The sequence below is a fragment of the Daphnia pulex genome, chromosome 10 (assembly GCF_021134715.1).
Source record: "Daphnia pulex isolate KAP4 chromosome 10, ASM2113471v1".
Lineage (NCBI taxonomy): Eukaryota > Metazoa > Arthropoda > Branchiopoda > Diplostraca > Daphniidae > Daphnia > Daphnia pulex.
The window spans coordinates 403,645-422,771 of record NC_060026.1 but is presented as its reverse complement, the minus strand read 5'-3'; the positions used below and the strand labels follow the sequence as shown (position 1 = coordinate 422,771).

At 39.1% G+C, this 19,127-nt stretch overlaps 1 protein-coding gene and 4 long non-coding RNA genes across 13 annotated transcripts; 3 read left to right on the top strand and 2 right to left on the bottom strand.

The window, feature by feature from the left end:
- The first annotated feature begins 326 nt into the window (after positions 1 to 326).
- Positions 327 to 2,846, top strand: LOC124204489. Its single transcript, XR_006878936.1, has 4 exons — positions 327 to 698; positions 774 to 935; positions 1,020 to 1,106; positions 1,171 to 2,846. It is a non-coding gene; the product is annotated as an uncharacterized LOC124204489 (long non-coding RNA).
- Positions 2,847 to 3,104: 258 nt separating this feature from the next.
- LOC124204943 (chymotrypsinogen B-like) lies at positions 3,105 to 5,290 on the bottom strand. The gene is made up of 9 exons (XM_046602191.1): positions 5,183 to 5,290; positions 4,885 to 5,011; positions 4,434 to 4,822; positions 4,274 to 4,365; positions 4,076 to 4,199; positions 3,865 to 4,018; positions 3,640 to 3,782; positions 3,484 to 3,562; positions 3,105 to 3,411 (listed from the first exon to the last, which is right to left on the bottom strand). The coding sequence occupies exons 1-9, from the start codon at positions 5,288 to 5,290 to the stop codon at positions 3,338 to 3,340; spliced, it is 1,290 nt and encodes a 429-aa protein (XP_046458147.1). The 3' UTR covers positions 3,105 to 3,337.
- A 1,306-nt stretch (positions 5,291 to 6,596) lies between these two features.
- LOC124204487 lies at positions 6,597 to 11,526 on the top strand. 6 transcript variants are annotated; one of them, XR_006878930.1, is made up of 11 exons: positions 6,597 to 6,674; positions 6,809 to 6,867; positions 6,976 to 7,059; positions 7,119 to 7,205; positions 7,271 to 7,366; positions 7,433 to 7,620; positions 7,716 to 7,967; positions 9,045 to 9,129; positions 9,192 to 9,305; positions 10,706 to 10,877; positions 10,945 to 11,526. It is a non-coding gene; the product is annotated as an uncharacterized LOC124204487 (long non-coding RNA). The 6 variants fall into 6 exon arrangements; XR_006878934.1 differs by having other exon boundaries at positions 6,615 to 6,867; positions 10,945 to 11,132; positions 11,209 to 11,526; XR_006878935.1 differs by having other exon boundaries at positions 6,604 to 6,867; positions 7,119 to 7,366; positions 7,445 to 7,620; positions 10,945 to 11,132; positions 11,209 to 11,526.
- An 878-nt stretch (positions 11,527 to 12,404) lies between these two features.
- On the top strand, positions 12,405 to 15,802 carry LOC124204486. 3 transcript variants are annotated; one of them, XR_006878928.1, is made up of 7 exons: positions 12,405 to 12,802; positions 12,911 to 13,612; positions 13,679 to 13,888; positions 13,967 to 14,000; positions 14,068 to 14,158; positions 14,229 to 14,635; positions 15,438 to 15,802. It is a non-coding gene; the product is annotated as an uncharacterized LOC124204486 (long non-coding RNA). The 3 variants fall into 3 exon arrangements; XR_006878929.1 differs by having other exon boundaries at positions 12,405 to 13,384; positions 13,498 to 13,612; XR_006878927.1 differs by having other exon boundaries at positions 12,405 to 13,612.
- A 237-nt stretch (positions 15,803 to 16,039) lies between these two features.
- On the bottom strand, positions 16,040 to 17,480 carry LOC124204485. Of its 2 annotated transcripts, XR_006878926.1 has the most exons (6): positions 17,220 to 17,302; positions 17,043 to 17,139; positions 16,879 to 16,953; positions 16,663 to 16,812; positions 16,456 to 16,544; positions 16,040 to 16,389 (listed from the first exon to the last, which is right to left on the bottom strand). It is a non-coding gene; the product is annotated as an uncharacterized LOC124204485 (long non-coding RNA). The 2 variants fall into 2 exon arrangements; XR_006878925.1 differs by having other exon boundaries at positions 17,043 to 17,480.
- Between the last annotated feature and the right edge of the window lie 1,647 nt (positions 17,481 to 19,127).

Genomic DNA, 19,127 nt, shown 5'->3' with positions numbered 1-19,127 from the left:
ACAGAGTTGCAGTCTGCATGGCATTCTGTCAAACTCTGCTTTTCATTGGACAAGAGCAGATGCAGCTAGTTTATTCTGACAGTAGTTGGAAATTTTTCCACTCACTTAACGTATACATTCCCGGTGTTTTTATTAGAATTAAATTAGTCTGACTTGTAGACTAATAATAAGGTAGTGGCAACGCCCCAAAAACTATTCCCGCCATTTAGGAGGATTTCCGCAGTGGAAGGCGGCCATTATGGATTCATTTCCTTACCCTACCTCCACGTCTGAAAAGGAAAGGCCTGTGATTCTTCGAACCAGAGATTTAAAAACAAAACTTTCGTCAAGAATAACAATCCAGTAACGTGGAGGACGTTTGAAATCGGAATTGGAAATTTCAATTTTAGATTTCTGAACATGCGCACACTCGACAGAAGAAACACACACACGACCGCACCCGACACGAGGCAAGGCCTTACACACGTAGAGCACAATGATACAGGGGATTCTGCTATGGATGGCGGCCATGATGGATTTTCTTACCTGCCTGCCTTCTCCTCTGAAATGGTCGTCTGATTCAAAACTGCCAAACGTTGTCGTGCCAATGCATGTGCCAATGATAAACACCAGTACGCAATTTACGTTTGTGCACACAAGTTATTCGGTTGATTGTTTTTCCTTTCCCAAAATGGTGGGAAAGAGGCGTCTCCTGACTGGTGAGTACACTAATAATTTTCCTCACATTATTTGCACAATTGGCAAAATTTTTTTAACTAATTCATATGGTACAGATGACAGGAAAGATATGTTACACAACCGTGAAAAGTTTGGTTTTCCAGTATTGGTGTCAATCAAAACTGTTTGAAATATGTAACATTTTCAGAAGGAATAACTGTTTAATGCTGTTGTCTATTCAGTATTTTTGTTGCTCCCTAAGGAACCATCAAGCAAGGGTATGTTTAGGATTTCAATGACAACTATTCTCTTTTTTAGCAAATAACGTTGATGATCTATACTACTTTTGAAAATTACAACAGGCTTGGTGAGAGACTGCTGTATACTGGATAAACTCTACTCTCAGTTTAGCAGTCTTGAAATCAATCAAATCAACTGGATATTCAGTGGTACATAATTTATTTGCTGGTTCGGTGTGTGTTACTTTTCAAATATAACAAGCCATTTTAAAAGTTTTTAACAGGGAATGGCTAATAATACTTTGAGTGTAATGTCAACTTAAAGCAGAACACACATTTCAACAAAATCTGAGCCACGAATCACCTCATCACGCTCTTAAATGTCCTCGCCCAGAGCTCCAGTATCTTGTGGTGTGCAGCTACATCCAGCTGCGACGCTGGTGGAGATGATATTTTCAGGTAGACCGGTCGCCGGATCCCTAATGGAAACCTGTAGAGTCGTCATCAGCTGTTTGCAACTGCGTCCTGTCCCGCAATTTTCATTTTTGCAGGTTCCTGAGCAAACGATTTCGTCGATGGCGACCACAACATTTCCCAGTGGATGATCGTTTTCTACGGTTTTGTTTTCCACTTTGAAAGGACAAACAGTTTGGGAATGTCGACCGAGTTCCTGCAGTTCGTCCACGATGGAAACCATGCGATACTGGACCACGTCGTCTTCTTCTTCAGGCAGTCCAAGTTGACCGGAACCAATTGCGCCAGTGCTTGGTAGGACCAGGCAATGAGCTGCGGAGACACAAAAGGTAACCAAAAGCAAGATTGTTTTCATCGTCAAGGTAATGATTGAAAGAAGGACTGGGAGTAATTCAGAGGAGTAACTATGAGCCGAGTTCAAAGTGGTTGTGATGGATTCAGTTCTCGAATCGATCGGTTTTATATGAGAATTGAAAGTTTCAAGGATGTCAATATCCGCAGCACATATCACATCTGTTTGAGGTTTTTGCAAATCATTCTTCTCTGTTAGCGGATTCCCCGTTTAATATTTCCGTTGATTTAGTGACGCAAGGCGCGTCGCTCTACGTCATTAAAAAATTCATTTATAACGTTCTACTGATGAAGGTCGCCCAAACATTGTTTACCTTCCCGAAATGTGGTTGATCCTTTATCCGCCAGGTCTTTCAGCAGTAGCCTACTGCACGTTTAAATTTCCGTTTATTGTTCACCGCGAAACATTAAACTTTTGGGGTTTCGGAAGGAAGTTAACCATCGAGTGCGCTCGTAAGGGAAATCACGAAGGGAGGGGGGGAATGCGGAATACGTGACGGATGTTGGAAAAGTTGTTACCATGGTAATAGTACATTGATTCTATTGGAGATACGTGCTTGTTGTTTTCGCCGTCCTGTTTAGTATTTCCATGACGCTTTCTATCCTTTCCAACCGCACGTTCGTCGGTATCTGTGCCAGTTAACCGCAATTATTCGGATGATATTGCGACGTGGTTAAATCGGTTTCCTCTTGCAGCGGGATTAAACACATTTCGCCATTGACCCAGTCGAATCCATCAGTTGCTCAATTGTGTTTTTTATTGTACAAGAGTTTAGCAGCTGTGTTTTACCTTAATTGAAAATTGGGGGGAAGAAACCGTATAGGTTATTGTTTTGACGGAAACGGAATAGTGTTGTGAGTTTGTTTTCACGATTGCTGTTGGAAATCCGTAATTATGTGTTTCCCGCGTTTGCGCTTGTGCGATGATTTTCCAGAAATAATTTCGGATCCTTAACATCCTTATTTAAAATGTCAGATCATATCCCGCCGGTTCTAGTAGAGAGATGGTTGATTTATCTTTCTGTACATCTGTAGGTTGTTTAGCATATATATATATTTTTAAATCACCCACGTTTAATGTTCAGTTCTGGAATGGCAAATTTGTTCTGCCCTTGGGTTTTTTTTTTTTTTTTTAGATGTTGTAAATTTAGAATTCTGGCCTGTTTGTTCAATTCACAGTAAATTTTGAAGTTATTTTTGGCACGTCGCATTTCTGTCTAGGTATTTTGGAAGACATTAACTGGTTATGATTACGTGATCTAGCACCACTGCTCTTTCCATTAATAATTTTAATAATTCTTGTTATCTTGGCCTTTCCGATTATGGTGGGGGTACTGGACTCTTATAAAATTGTCGAATCAATTCAGCAGACGAGTGAGCTGGTAAATACTTTTGTCTCATGTTTATTCAGAAACTGGTTTAATTTAATGGTATGCAATAGTGCATTTATTACCATGGCTTGTAATAATCAATATTAGTCTGCCGAAACTGAATTTTAAACAAATATAAGAACCAAACGCCAATCTAACCAAAATCTAACCAGCAGTATAACCAAAAAAGAAGAGTTAGTTCTAAATTTTGTTTTCTTGTTGGTTGTCGTCGTTATCCTTTTGATTTTAATTCTTATACAGATCAATCCAGGCCCTGAAAGCCGAAATAGCAGTTTTAAGGCCAGTAGCACTGCAATCAGCTGTCATTAAACAACAAAAACGGCTCGTTAATTGATTGTAACCAAATGCCTTGTATACATTTAGATACTCACCCTTGGTGTAGCTGTTGATTCCAACCAAGGTCCAAGTCCCTGGCGCCGAAAGAATAACTACTGGACCGCCGACGTCACCCTAAAATTACGTAACATTTTTATTTCATTGTCTTGTTGAAAAGTTTTAAAAAGGTTCACAGAGAATTAATTTCTTACTGCGCAGCTGAAGGCGGTCGTAGAAGCGACACAGATGGTTGAGTCGGAAACATATTTGCCAAACGCCGGCTCAACCCTGCATTCAGAGTTGGCCACAATTCCAACTTTACCTTGCATCAAAGTAGCACTAGGTTTTGTTATGTCTGGAAATTAAAGTAAGGAAAAAGAAACGCTAAATTGTCTTAGTTCATTCAGTGACAAACAGTTGGTGATTATTTGTTATACCTGCCGTTCCCCATCCCAAGACGATGGCATCCTGGCCGGCATATTGGTCGGGGTCGGGGTTGGGATTGGGATTAGCCGCTGCCAAACAAACAGGTTGAACAGTATTGGATATAATCACAGGCGAGTCCATTGTTACGATGGCCACATCATTGGCCTAATCTCAAAAGTAAAATTAAGAAATGATAATCCATTGTTTTTTGGCTCAACTTACGTAGGTAAACGCATTAAATTTGCCGTTAAGGATAATTTTAGTCGTTCTCCTCGTCATCTGAACGTCTGTTAGGCTCGTCATGCCAATCAATACGGTCACACCTTGCATTTCAAATGCAGACATTCTTTAAGCATGCAAGAAAAAGAGAATTGCTTTGCTGAAATGAAACGGTGAGTGATTATTTTAAAATCTTATTACTTTTCAAAGCATTGAGCCGCTGTGATGATTTTAGTGTCACTAATCAAAGCACCGCTACAAAACAATGTACCTGCACTATTTTTAAGGGTTACCTGTAATCGAATTAATTAAAAAGTATTTTAGTATTTATTTAGTAGTTAACAGGAATGAATAAACTTGCCATGAAAGGCCAAGCATTATTTTTGGCTTTGGTTACGTCCGCGCCCGTGGTGACCCTTCCGCTAATCAATGACCGTGTTCCAGGAAATTTGGCTGGCCCACGGCCGCACGTTGCCGGAGTTGGGGCCGGAGTTGGAGCTGGAGTTGGAGCCGGAGTTGGAGCTTTAGTTGTAGTTGGGGCCGGGGCAACTCCTACCTGCTGCCGTAGTTGCACTTCTTCAAACTGCCTAGTAGATGGGCCAGTAGGAGTAGGATATCCGAAGAAAAAAGGCCATCCTTCGTAGAAAACCTTCTGCGGCTTCTGTTGCATGATTGCGTAAGGATTGAACCCTGGCAGCTGAATGATTGTTTCTCCGTTGTAGTTCTTGCTTTGAATGGGAGAATCAGCAACTAAACAACTCGTCACATTTTTTAGCAAATATTTGTAAAGAAAGAAATCATTTGTAATTTACAATCAACGATGATGGCGTCATCTGTTCGAGTGACACGCGGAAGGACGGAACTAGCGGCAGGGTTGCAGCAGCTCAGGAAAGTCACCGTCGCAAAGAAGAGGATGATTTTCCCTTTTTGGTAGCCCATCTAAATCACATTATGTAAGAAATAATTAAATTAACGATTTTAATTCTCTAAAACTTTTGTGATCAGCCATTGTCATTGAAATGAAACAGCAGGACATTGAAAATGTAATTATAACTAGGATTCAATTTACTTGCTAAATCAAAAATTTTCTAAGTTTTAAATCGATATTACCATGGTTGTTGCAGGTGCACTTGGACGACACTTGTGATTCACTGTCGAGCTGGCCTTCCTTTTTATTGCGGGATTGAAGACGCCGGGAAGAAGCACCGCCCATATCATTCGTACTTGTTAAACTCCATTGGATTGAGCCAACGCCTTTTGAAAATGAAAAAGAATACCTAATCAATGTAAATTACGCATTTCAAGGTTATACTGATTTGAGGTGTCACCCGAGTGATAAGGAGAACCCTCAGTCCAACGTCGATTATTGAACCCGCCAAATTCCCCGCGTGATCTTGAATTGCGACTTTTTGGCTGTCGAGCTTCGTCGTGAGCGAAATGCAAATCAAGTTTCGGCCTTCTATTATACCCTTCAATCGGGGAGTTGATTCGGGTCTCATTTCTTGTTGGTTGTTGATAAAAGTTATCCACCTGTTTAAATACATTACCTTTAGTGGTGTATTTTTATTGGCCGAATGAGATTCTTTTGAATGCTAAGCTAAAGGTTTCCAGCGAAAGAATATTTTCGTCATGCAAATTAGCCTAAAGATTTAAGAATCGCCAATATGCTAAAATTGTTATCACGTTTGTTGATATTGTTAAAATTTAAAAAGAAAATTAACCCTGGAATATTTTAATTTGTTACAGGAGCTGTTTTGAATCCGAGAATATAAATCAACGTGATCTTTCGCTAGAACTGGATTCGTTTAATTATGGTGCTTCTGCTTTAACAAATATGGAAGCGCTCGAACACAAATGACATTGAGGGAAGTTGCAATCACAATTATTGCTCGAGGACTTGCAACTCCAAAAAGAAACGCAAAACGCCACAGAAATGCAAAATAACTCTCCGGTCGAGAAAAGTTGTCTAACATGGAGATGGAGCTCAGCACGTTCACAATAACTGGAAATTTGGCAGCAGAGACTGGGCGATACGATCGGTTAAGTTCCAAATGCGATCAACAGTGCGACAATTTAGTTACTTGATTAAAATATGGAAATTTTCCCTTTTGGGCTTTTAGACGGTTGTACGCCAATTATGGTTGGGTTCGAGGGTATTAGTGGAGAAAGACAATTCAAGGAGATTAAACTTGAGTTGCTGTTACTTTGTTATTTATGACACGAACATGTAGAGCTGCAAGGGCGTTCAATGTCCCTTTGCATGAAACCGATGAAACTGGAATCTTCGTTGAATTACATGTGTGCTGCCATGACACGGCCATTTTCGTGTTGTTTTTTTTTTTCAAAACCCAAAACAAAATAAAGTTGATCATCTACTATTTTCAACATTATGTAAATGTAGCAATCGAATTGATTCAATTGATTATGAGAATGAAGCAAATCGACATTTGAAACTTTGTATATTGAAACAGTGTATCGATATTTAATAGCCCCCCACCCCCACGCCACGGCCCCCACCCCGCCTCCTCGATTCTTCATTCGATTAGTGTGAAGGTGTGACTAATGACTCGTGTGATTTCGTCCGTCGACGAAAAACTCGAAAGTAAAAATTTACATTGCTTTTAGCTCAGCAACTCTTATTAGCCTCTTTCTATAGATGTAGTCATTGTAGTGAGCCATTCAGATTATATAATGATAATATCCTGACCACCTAAGAAACAGTTTTTTCTGTGGTAGCCTTCCTTGCTTTGCCTGTTTTCAATTGGATTCCAGTTGGGCAAATCCAACAACTATAAGTATTGTTTCAAAAGTGATTATAATGTTCTAAGATATAAATACATCTCTGTTTTTTTCAACATATTCCATGCACAATTGGTCCATTGAAACAACTTCGGATTTGACAGGAAAGAGATTAAGAGATACACCATATCCACGAAAAGTTAATTCCAAACTTTGCCTCTTATCAAAGCTTTGTCACGTGTGCCAAGGTAATAAATTAAGATAAACCATAAATTAATAGCAGCTTTGTATGTTGTTGTCCTTTCAGTATTTTTGCTGACTCCAAGAAACCGTTAAACAATGGGACAACTTCAACATGCTTCAAGTGCAATTATTAAATAACTTTTGTTGTGAGGTATACCAACATTTTTTAACAAATAACATTTTGATGAGCTTGACTACTTTTGAAAATGATAATAGGCTTGGTGTATCAACTAGGTATGAAGCTACTGTGTGCTCACTTTTCTCCGAGTTCAGCAACCTTTACATCAATGATCACAACTGGATATTCAATGGGTACACTAGTTTATTTGCTAATCAATGTTTGTTACATTTCATAAAGGAAAACTTGTACATTTTTAGTTATTTCAACAGGGCATTATTGCGTAATAATACTTTGAGTGTATTACTAATGTCGACTTGAAGCAGAACCGTCAACAAAATTTGATCCATCGGTCATCTCGCTCTTAAAACGTCCTCGCCCAGAGCTCCAGTATCTTGTGGTGTGCAGCTACATCCAGCTGCGACGTTAGTGGAGATGATCTTTTCAGGTAGACCGGTCGCCGGATTCCTAATGGAAACCTGTAGAGTTGTCATCAGCTGTTTGCAACTACCTCCTGTCCCGCTACAATTTTCATTTTTGCAGGTTCCTGAGCAAACGATTTCGTCGATGGTGACGACAACATTTCCCAGTGGATGGTCGTTTTCTACAGTTTTGTTTTCCACTTTGAAAGAACAAACAGTTTGGGAATGTCGGCCGAGTTCCTGCAGTTCGTCCACGATGGAAACGGTGCGATACTGGACCACGTTGTCTTCTTCTTCAGGCTGTCCAAGTTGACCGGAACCAGTTGCGGCAGTGCTTGGTAGGACCAGGCAATGAGCTGCGGAAACGAAAAACGTAACCAACAGCAAGATAGTTTTCATCGTCATGTCAATGATTGAAAGTTCTGGGACTAATTCAGAGGAGTAACTATGAGCCGAGTTCAAAGTGGTTGTGATGGATTCAGTTCTCGAATCGACCGTCTTTATATGAGAATTAAAGACGACAAATGGAAAAGGTTCAAGGATGTTGATCTCCGCATTTATTTAGCACAATTTAGTAATTGCAGGAGGTTTCTACAAATTATTCTTTTACGTTCGATGATGCCCATCCCAATTTTCCATTAGTTTTTATGACGCGCGTTGCCTCATTTTACGTCCCCCAAACATTGTTTGCCGTCTCGACAGGATTTCCAGGAGTGCTGCACGTGAAAATTTCCGTTATTATTGTCAACCGCGTAACATTAAACTTTTGGGGTTTCGGAAGGAAGTTAACCATCGAGTGCGCTCGTAGGGGAAAACGCGGAATCCATGACGGATGTTGGAAAAGTCGTTACCATGGTAATAGTACATTGATTCTATTGGATTTCCGTTTAATTTTTCCAAGCCGCGTTCTATCCTTCCTATAACCGCACGTTCGTCGCTATCTGTGCCAGTTAACCACGATTATTCGGATGATATTGCTACGCGGTAAAATCGGTTTCCTCTTGCAGCGGAATGAAAACATTTCGCCATTCACCCAGTTGATTTCATTCGTTGCTCCACTCTGTTTTTTATTGTACAAGAGTTTAGTAACTGTGTTTAACCTTGACTGAAAAACGTGTTCTCGGGGAAGAACGCGTTATTGTTTTGACGGAAATAGGAGTAGTTATTGTGTTTCGGTTTTCACGATTGCTATTGGAAATCCGTCATTTTGTGTTTCCTGTTTGCGTCGATTCGAAACCCAGCAGCCACTATAGTGTGAGGTATTCGTAGTTCTGAAGAACCTTTATTATATCCTTAATCGAAATGGTGTGTCATACTTCGCCAGTGTCAGAAATGCCACAGCATTAGTTACATTGTTATATTGTCAGTCGTCATATTTTAAACATGTAGTCTACAACTGAAGGTTTCAAATTATTTTATAAACTAATTGTAACATTTCCTTCTTCAACAGATTAAAAGGCAAGATCCACAAAGATATGCTACACAAAAGATTCTTGGTCGATTTGTCAAAAGTTTCATTCTTGTCACACGAAGAGGTATTTATTTAAGGTTATAATTTATTCAATTAATTGTTAAAATTATTTCAATTTCCCGAAAGATATAGTTCTAACCCATTGTTGGTCGATGGTGTGAAGCTGTAACCAATTCCGCTGCACGGCCCACCCAGAAAGCCTACCTCAGATAAATGACATGAATGAATATTCAGCTTTAGGTAAGATCTGTCTACTTAAGTATTGTAAAAGAAGTTGTGATCAAGCTTCATCATCCTCCCCTTCTTGTATTTTGAACGAGAAAACTATCGAGCTTTGTTGATGGGTACTACTTTTAAGCGTCTTTGTTTTACCGACTATTAGAATGCTGGTTTAGGTTTAAGAGGTGCAAGGCTAATAATGAAAATACCAAAACGACATGCGTAGAAACGAAAGCTGTAAAACCCTTTAGGCGAATTTTCTTGTGCTTGTCACTCGAGAGAATGTTACGTATGCAGAGGAAAATTTAAATAACAACTTCCCTACATAAAGATTTACCGTAGGTTGCTTTGAAACTTTTAATTCTTTGAGTATAGCTGCCTAAATGCAATGTTCGATTTAATGTGGGTTCAGCTTATAGTGCGTTTTATCAAATTTCGTCTTTTGCTTTTATGTCGATGATTTTGTTTTGGAATTATCCTAAACAGATTTTCTGGGAAAGCCGCGAAGTGGCGTATTCGACATTGGAAATAGATCCCCTGTTCTGATTTTTAATTCAGTGCGTAATACTAGAATAAGGGGAGTCTATCCATCTTCATTTATGTGAAGGTGATCCTATCTTTTAATGATGATTTTAAAATGCCGAAATTTGCTGTAGGATTCCTCAACAAGGCCGTAAACTTCAAATCGGAAAATATTTTGCGGTTAGCTCTGGGTTAGCTAGTAAATGTTGTTGAAGAAATAGCATCGCAGAACATGTTCTTTTCTTTTTCAGTGTGTTGTACGTACAACAATTGTTTAAGGAAATGATCCCCCTTGGCCTGTTGAAGTAAAACCCCAACTCCGCATTCCTTCGCTAACTACTATTTTTTTCTGATTGAATCACATCTATTTAATATGCTCTGCTAATAACACAAATTTAATTTAAATTCACTGTACCTTGAAAGAGGAATAAGGGAAAGTACAGATTCAAGAGTTAACTCGCCTGCCAGCACCGTCTTGGGGTTGAAATGTTGCACAAGTTGAGATGAAAACAATGACGAAGTTTTTGTTTCTCCATTACATGGATTAAAAAGAGCTAATGAAGCTGCTCTCATGTACGATCTGCCTGGTTACGGTATTTTTCTTTCTGCAGCTTTGCCTTTGAAATGGCAAGCTGCTAGCGATGACGTCAATAAACCTTTATTTCCACGCATGTTGCAGGGCCTTCGGGGCTCAGTAACAGTCGACTGAATTTCCGTTTTCTTTCAGCGTACATTTCAAAAAAAATTGCAGTCTCAGATGTGACGAAGCGTATTGTATCTTGCGTGAGAAAATCGACGTAAGGCCCCTCCTAATCAAGGTGTTCTTGCTCGTATTTACTGAAGTATTTTCTGCCTTAATATTGCTTGCCTTCCGTTTTCAATAATTTTCTGTTTCTAAGATGGGAACTCCAACAACTTCTGCGATCCTCCTAATCCTTTCCATCTACCCGACTTTGACACCGGGACCACCTATTATTGCCGACTTCTAATGGTACTTCCGGACTTCCGGTAATCCGCCACAGCTCGACCGGCTTTCAGTATTCAGCCCACATCCGAGACTCTATACAATTGGTGATTAAATATAATTTCGCTCTACTGTAAAATAGTAATAATTGATTCTTTTGTATTCCATTTTTAGACGAATCCATCGTAAACCTGGAAACGTGCATTAGAAAACCGGGTCCGTTTTGCGCACAACACAGATGATTCTCAGAGCGTTGCGCCTATAAACGAGAATGACAGAGACCTTTTAATTTCGAGGGAGATGAATTATTTGAAAATGTCCATTAGAAAAAAATTAAGAAACCGCTGGCAAATACCGATCCGGTATTTAGCGTGAACTTAAAGTGGCAAGCAACCGTTTCAAATTTTTAATATTGATTTTTGTTCGTTCCATGTGCAGTCTGTTGGCAATAAGCCAATAACCAACTGTGACCATCAAAATTTTAACAGCAGAATAAAGTACGCAATGGGAAAACAGATCGAATTCAAGGGAAAAACTGAAAGAATTTGAATTAAAATTCAATAAAGAGTAGGGAAAGAAAAAGTTTTGGTTGCACAAACTGCCTGGAACAAGAGTCGGGTCGGCGGTCATCGACTATTACCAGTACAGTTTGGACTTTTTGGTTGAATCTTTTTAAATTGATAGATTAATCGCATTTCTTACACGACGTGTGTTAAAGTTTTACCCGTAGGCCTATCCATAAATCATTGACACAACAAGATAACGGGATTCTATTTCGTGTGGTCATCATTCACTGAAATTAAAAAGTATTGATTTACTTTACCAATTATCATAAGGGGTCGATTTGGTGTATTGGAAAAGGCGTCATTTAGGAGTAGGTGCAGTGGTGCACCTTGGGACCAGGGTTCGAACCCCGTGGTGAGCTTTGTTGGTTGGTTGTACACTCGCTATGGCGCCACTGTGGCGTCACATGGACCCCGTGACTTGCTGCTGGAGAGGGAACTCGGGAGGGTTGGCTGGGGGACGGTTTTCGTCGATATTGGGATCGGTCCAATATTCCTCAGTCGGCGCAAAAGGCAAATGAAATGTGGAATAATGGGAAATTGGCGCTGTATATCTGGCAGAGCAAAGGGCCCTTGGTTGCGCAGTCATTGGGTTAATTGCCTTGTTCCGTCGTGTTGAATTGGGAATGTGTTGCATACAAGTGGGTGCTTGCTCTATACGTCTAGTCGAATATTCTTCAGTGATCATAATGCGCATTGCTTCCGCTGGAATCCAACAATGTTGTCCTTGTCATACACCGCCCGGTGTATCATGTGGGCAACAACTTGTGAAATGCGTGTATGTGAGGGATTATTTGTGCTAGTTTCAGATCCGTATATCTTGCTATGGCCGGGCGCTAGCCTCCCCGGTGTGCCCATCTAACTCCATTGTTAAAATTGTTATATCAATTATAGAATATTTGGTAAAAACAAGTAGTACACACACACAGCGGCGGATGTGCTCCCTCTCCTTGCTATTTAGTGTTCATATTTAAACTTTTTTCTGTTCCTTTTCTGATTTTAAAATAATTTTATTTCATTTTTAATTTATATCAATTTAAATTTTATTTTATATTTCCGGGCGACGTTTAATTGAATTAGAATCTATAAATATCAAGTTCAAATTATTTGTTTTTTCTGTTCTCGCTGATTATTTGATTTTTACCAAATTGTTTACAATTACAGACGCTTTAGTAGCCAAGCTGGTTGCTTGGCTCAGTTGGCTGGTGTCGGGAAGATGACGACTGGGGCGCTGACGTCAGCCAATCATTTTTATAGCGGCTTATTTAAATTTCAGATCATATGATGGCGAAGACAGACTTTACTTACTGTGCAGGAGAATTTGTTATTATTATAAAAAAGGTGGTTGCGGCCGTCACATATTTGCCAAAGGTGTCGTCCGACCTGTAGTCAGTGGTTGACAAAATCGCAACTTTGGCTTGTTGCAAAACTTTGAAGGGGGAAGTGGATCTGGAATTCAATAATGGAAAGTAGGTTAAATCAATAATGATTTGGTATTTTCATTCTTCCATGGCAACTATATAATTCCCCATCCCAACATAATGGCATCACGTGTCGGTCGGGGTCTGCATTGGCAGACCAGTAGGTGCAACAGTCCTGGAAATCAACCACGGGAGAAAGTCCAGTACGACGGTGGCGATGTCGTTGGCCTAGTCAAAAGTGTCAAAATTGAATCAAGTGTCAAAAATGGGTCGTTTATGTTTGTTGGTTTTTCTATTCACATGGATTGATCAAATGTCGATGTTGATCAATGTTGATAAATAAATACTATATCTAACTAGAAATCATTGAGCTCTAAATATACCTGATTCCCACAATCTCCATTCCTAACGAATTGTCTAATTTGACTAGGAACAACATTGTATCGATATTTAGTTCTCCATCGATTTGATAATCGATTAATAATTGGTAAACATTGAAATTTCGTCTGCTCTTTCAACAACCGAATAAGGACTAAGAAGCAGAAGCAACAACGTCATCATTTGTGTCTTTGTCATTTCACCCGATTTGTGAGCAAGATGGAACATCTGTGAGACTGTGACAGCTAAATGGTAATATTCTAGTTTGCGATAAAATGTGCAATGCGCCAGGATCTATAGCTGTTCGAGTGGGTGCCAGAAACTCAGAATGGACCTTAATTTTGAGCTCATTGGTGTTTATAAAGGGAAATGAACCACTTGTTAAAACAGCCATCACATTCATTCTATCTGAATTGCTTTTCCCATTTTATTTCTAAACCATAGAACAGGAGGAGAAACAAAGCACCAGAAGACATTTTAGTAAGTTGTTCCCTTGAATCAACTTAAATTGTGATTTAATGATTTTACGAAATCTTTTCTTCTCAGCTCAATTAAGTTCCTCTCAATGAGTTTGACTCCTCTGAAAGATCAATCCTGCCAAGCAAAATGGAGCCCGAAGAGGTTGATTCGACTCCACACAATTCTGGTAACTGAATAGGGAAGATAAAAGTTGTCTCTACTCAGGCAATAGCAGAAACTAAATTCACTGAACGTGGACTTCATCAAATTGGTGTTAGAGAATGCTCAACTGCTCAGGTGAATTATAGTAATTGGTAACCTCGAGCCCTCTCAACATTTTAATTTCGCAATGTTATCGCCCGTTTTGTCTTCTAGAAGATCAAGACAATGAATTTCGATACAGACACTGGTAACATTCGTCTCTGTTGGACATTTTTCATTTTTTATTAATTTTACTTATTGAACTTATCTCTCAGATGTGATGGCCGAGTCTACCACAACGGCATTGAACCGTTGGCATCAGTCGAGTCCCATTCGTTCACCCTGGGACGTAGAGCAGCGATTGAGGTAAACGAACGAAACATTCATCGCTTCATTAGGAATGTAGCAGTTTTTGACCTGATAATTCATCTAACAGACTATTGTGGCGAGAGTATTTGTCTCTGGTGGTTAGCATGCAGCTAAATAAAATGGGTGACGGCGGCGGAAACCGCTCTCAACAGCCAGGAGCGCCGGATTGCTGAGGCGATAACAACCATCGAGAACTCTTCATCGTCTCTGGCTCTCGACCATTGTGGTAACTGGAATGTGTCACCAGTTTATCTTCCCCCTAACATCATGGAAGATGGATTATTCGAAAATGTCCATTAGAAAAAAACTAAGAAACCGTTGGGAGGAAATACGGATGCGTCGAACAGTGCTCCTCTTTCCCGTTGCCAGGCAACAATTTCTCTACTGAAAAGGAGATTGCGTTGAATAGTAAATTGATGTGCGGATGAAGACGATTTCGTGCTAGTCGGAGATGCAATAGATTTATCTAACCGAGTAAGTCATTATTTCGGTAATACTTTAGGAAAAAAAACTACTTATTCTGCGATAAGAAATAAGAGCGATGCCTGATATTTCCGAAGAACAGATCCAGTTTCAATCTCAAATTGTTCTTTTTCGTAGATTATCCTCAGCCAAATTTTCATTCACAATCACAACCTGCTAAAATTGTTTTATTTTACCGATTTTGCATTCGCCTTTCGCCCTTTGATCGCAATTTTTATGATGTCGCAACGGTGCCCCTTCCCCTCCGTAGAGCCTTTCAAAATGGCGACGACGTTACAAATTGTGGATTGACGTGTCGCCTGTCGCCGTTCTCAACATATTTTAGGATTTTTCGTTTTTTTCCACGAGGTAATAACTGACGATGGCGCAAATTTTTTTCCTTCTGGCCTAGGCTTAAAGCCTTAAACCCAAAGAATTAGTCAAATTACTATTAGTCGCAATGTGATTGCTGTATTTTAATAGCAAATTTCCATGAACAAACTATTTGGGAACTTTTTTTAAGGACCTTCAAAAATAACTTCACTATCGAGATGAATGTGATATATTTGCATTTTTCCTTTGATTGTCTTAAACACTACTGATGTTGTATCAGAAACTTGAAGCTTGGATGTGCACCAACAGTGATTATCGATAGGAACTTGTTATTATCTGTCTATGATTTGTTGTAAACAAATCTGTGCTGTTTTTGTTTTTAGATGAACAGTTTTTTTACTAAGTATAGTTATTTAATCTCTGTTATGATAGAAGACTACTAGAAATTGAAGTACACCATTAACAGTTTTTCTTTTTCTAGATGGAGTGGATTTGGAGGAAGATCTGTATTTACCTGTTTTTAGTACTGTTGCAATGTGTGACAGATGGTTTTTCTTGACTAAATTTTTTCTTGAATTCAAGTTTGTACCAGTTAAATTTAATGGTGTAGACTGTTTTGATTTGTGTTAACTGGTGTAAGATATATTTTTGAAACCAAGTACTGGGTGAAACTGGTTTCAATATGGTTAATAAGAACATCAATCATTTTATAAATCAAGACTTCTAAACCTGTGGACCATCTCAACAATTACGCTAAATATAAGTAACTGAAATTTCAGCTAAGTGTGAAATATTTATTGTAATACCAATTGGAAATACAAGTACAACGTTGAATAACAAGATAAATTGGAATTGCTTTATTGTCCCACCTCCACCCACAATTCCACCACATTTTACAATCACACACATTATACATACATACACACACTTAAGTTAACCCGTTGGCTGCCACGCCATACAACCCGTAGGTTGTTTTCTACTTTCTACGTGCCACGTCTGAAGGATCCATGACCAAGGTGGGACTTGCCATTGCTGACAAGTCCGGGCTGACACGGTGACAGGAGAAGATGGAATGCACAACCTCTAGAATCCATCACCGTATCGACAAGGGGGGAAGTCCCTATGGTGCATTGCCTAACAGGGCCTTTCGGCGAATCTTGGGCAGGTGCAGCTGTTCGATCCCAAGGCACATAAGACCAAGAGACCAAACAGTGCGGCCCGTGCTAAGGAGCTAACATGGGGGAGAACAAAGGCGTGGCAGCCAACGGGTTAACTAACAAAACACTCATACCAACAATAACAAAAGATGATCCGCGTTGAACTTGTAGGATGTCACTGCACGTTTATGTCGTGGCTCGTAGAGATGCTGAAGTCTGATCCCGTCTGATGTTCACAGTCTATGGGCCGCATCCTTTCGGTCATTATCAGAATGGCTAAATCAAGGAGAAAACAAAATGAATAAAAACATTTACATTCACTGACATGACAAATGAAGTTACCTTGATAACACCAATCAGGTTTCCTAAGCTACCCAGAAGACAAAATGAGTCAAGTGGGGATGAAGACTAAATTACTCCAATAGCTTTGCCTATGAGAGAACATTCAAATTATTTAGTTAGTTATTTTAGAATTTTGTCAACTTTACAACATAAAATCTAAAATATTGAAAGAAACTACAGGGGTTATGACAAAAAAATATAACTTACAATTGTCTGAAGAAAGACAGCAATATTCCTGCCTGTGACTGTAGGCAGCCGCAGCAGTGTTGAACATATGTTGGTAAGTGCCCTGCCCTGCATCTTTTCACGTGACTTCTAAGATTACTCATGTCCTACATAATGTTTCCATAGCTTTCCCTGTGACAGAAAATACAATTTATGACATCAAATAAAAGTTTAAAATTTCTGAAAGATGTACAATACTTGTCTGTCAATGCAACATTTGTAGTAAAACAAGTTCGGAAAAAAACAATACATGTCCACGCTGGGATTAGTGACCTACCAAGATCAATAGAAACCAGATAATTATGATGAATATTAACTAAATATGAGAAGAGGTATTAAAAAATGCTATCATTGGTTTTTACCTGTATTAACTGGATGATGCATTCAGCAGAAAGTCGATTATGAAAGGGTTGTTGATAGCTACTTGAAGGCTGATGCTTCCTTTCGCGTTCCTTCCTCCTGTTTCATTCCAAATGTGATCCAATACACACACAGAAAAATGAATCAAACAAGTTGTACAGAAATAAACTTGAATTTACTTATGAATTAATCGGTAATTTCGTGGAAAAATAGGAACTTTTGACAACAACACAACAATACGCCATTACATGAAAAACAAGGACACTCGCCATCTATTGAGCACCTCTGAAACTCGGAAAAGTCCCAAGAACGTAATTAATTTTGTGACACAACTTGAGCTAGAACAGCGCACTTTCATTTGATTAAATCTAGCTTGAAATCATGAGAGCATTACAGGGAACAAAGCTCACTTGCTAGTTTTATGCAAATTTTCCGGAAATGTACCGGAAGTAAGCGATAGCGCCTTAACCATTGAGCTGCTGTAAAAATAAACCAAAGATTCGTGATCTCCATGAAATTTGGGGTCGAATAAGTGTAATTTAAACGAAATCCAATTTTTGGCCAAAATCGAGAATTTTCCTGAACTATAGTTCAGGATAATTCTCAAAACCGGAAGTACGAAAACGTACAAAACAAAACATGAACTTTACCACAAATTCGACGAGGATCACGAATATGTGGTTATTTTGTGCGTCGAATGATTATTTACTGAACTACTGACAGAAATGAGAAAACCGGAAGTAGAAAAAAAAACACATTATTGAAAATCTAACAAGTGAGCTTTGTTGATGTAACCGAAACTGACAGCTATTACCCAAAAGTTTCTTTGTGTAGCAGCCAGAAATTTCTCTACAGATGTGCAAAGTAAATGTAAATAAACTGAGCGGAAAATGATCAAAGGCTATGCCTTAAACTAGCAATCTAGCGTCAGAAAAAAGAGACGTTCAACAGTAACATGAATAACAATGTTCGCTCTAGGGCCTCTAGCCATACACTCAATTGAAAGCACTAACTAACAAACAAAGGCAAAAAACTTGATACTCACGTAATATTCTCCACTCCAAATTTATATCACGTCTTCACCCACGCCAACACCGCAGCATCACACATCACAACGGACGAAATCCCCAAGGTTGCTTAACTACAATGAGAAGTGCAGCTTGTTATTCGTTTATGTGCCTTGTCTATGGCATTTGTAAGTAATCCCAGATTGTTGATGAAATATTGTATACTGCTACCTTTACCTATCACCTTTGTAACTTTTATAATTATTTCTGTCATTCTGCACTTTGCCTTACTTGTGATAAATCTTTTTTTTTTGTAGGTTTCGATGGCCATTGATGTTCAGACTGCTAATGAAGATGCTGCCAAATGAGATGGTGAAAGGTGTGCTTAAAGCAGTTGCTGTCCTCGGTGTCACAATTCTGACACCAAATAATAAATACCAGCAATGTAGGCCTATAATTGTATTGTTGAGAAGTTAAGCACTCGCCTCCTAGTCAGATTCAAAACAGCTGTCAACTGTCAAGCTAAAGAGAGAGTAATCGAACATTGCCATTTAAATGCAAGGAAAACTAAAGTGGAAATGGAAAATTGTTGTTGGTCAGATTGTTGGTTGTTCACTTTTTCTTGAAATTGTTGGTACAAATTGATTCTTGACCCCAAACAATCTAAGAAGATAAAGTGAAATAAAACAGTCAATGGGATTTACTTGCTTGGGTTAATGTTTATTCAGAACTTTTTAATGTCTATGCTCATGTCTATCTATACATACATACATGCTCATACTATGCTCATACATTAAATAGCATGGCTTGTATAATTTAATATCAGTCAGCTAAACCGAATTTTAACCCAACTAAGGCTTGTTGCAGTTTAGCGAGTGCGGTTGCGCCTGGAGCTGAACATTGAAAAAACCATTTCTTTTATAAACAATAATTCAGTTCAAGTTCTCTTGTAACCACCTGCTCCCCATCCCAAAAATCACGGCAGTCGTGTCGACGTATTAGTCGGGGTCATTATTGAGCAGCGGCAAACAAGCGGGGAAGACAGTTTTAGAAAGAACTACGGGATATGTAGGTGTGAGG

Bases quoted from the DNA above. Each gene is read 5' to 3' on its own strand.
- LOC124204943 (XM_046602191.1), bottom strand. From the start codon at position 5,290: ATGATATGGGCGGTGCTTCTTCCCGGCGTCTTCAATCCCGCAATAAAA. The intron at 4,366-4,433 runs GCAAGTTTATTC...ATTCGATTACAG, and splicing joins ATAATGCTTGGCCTTTCATG to GTAACCCTTAAAAATAGTGC. The intron at 3,563-3,639 runs GTAAGAAATTAA...ACGTAATTTTAG, and splicing joins CGACCGCCTTCAGCTGCGCA to GGTGACGTCGGCGGTCCAGT.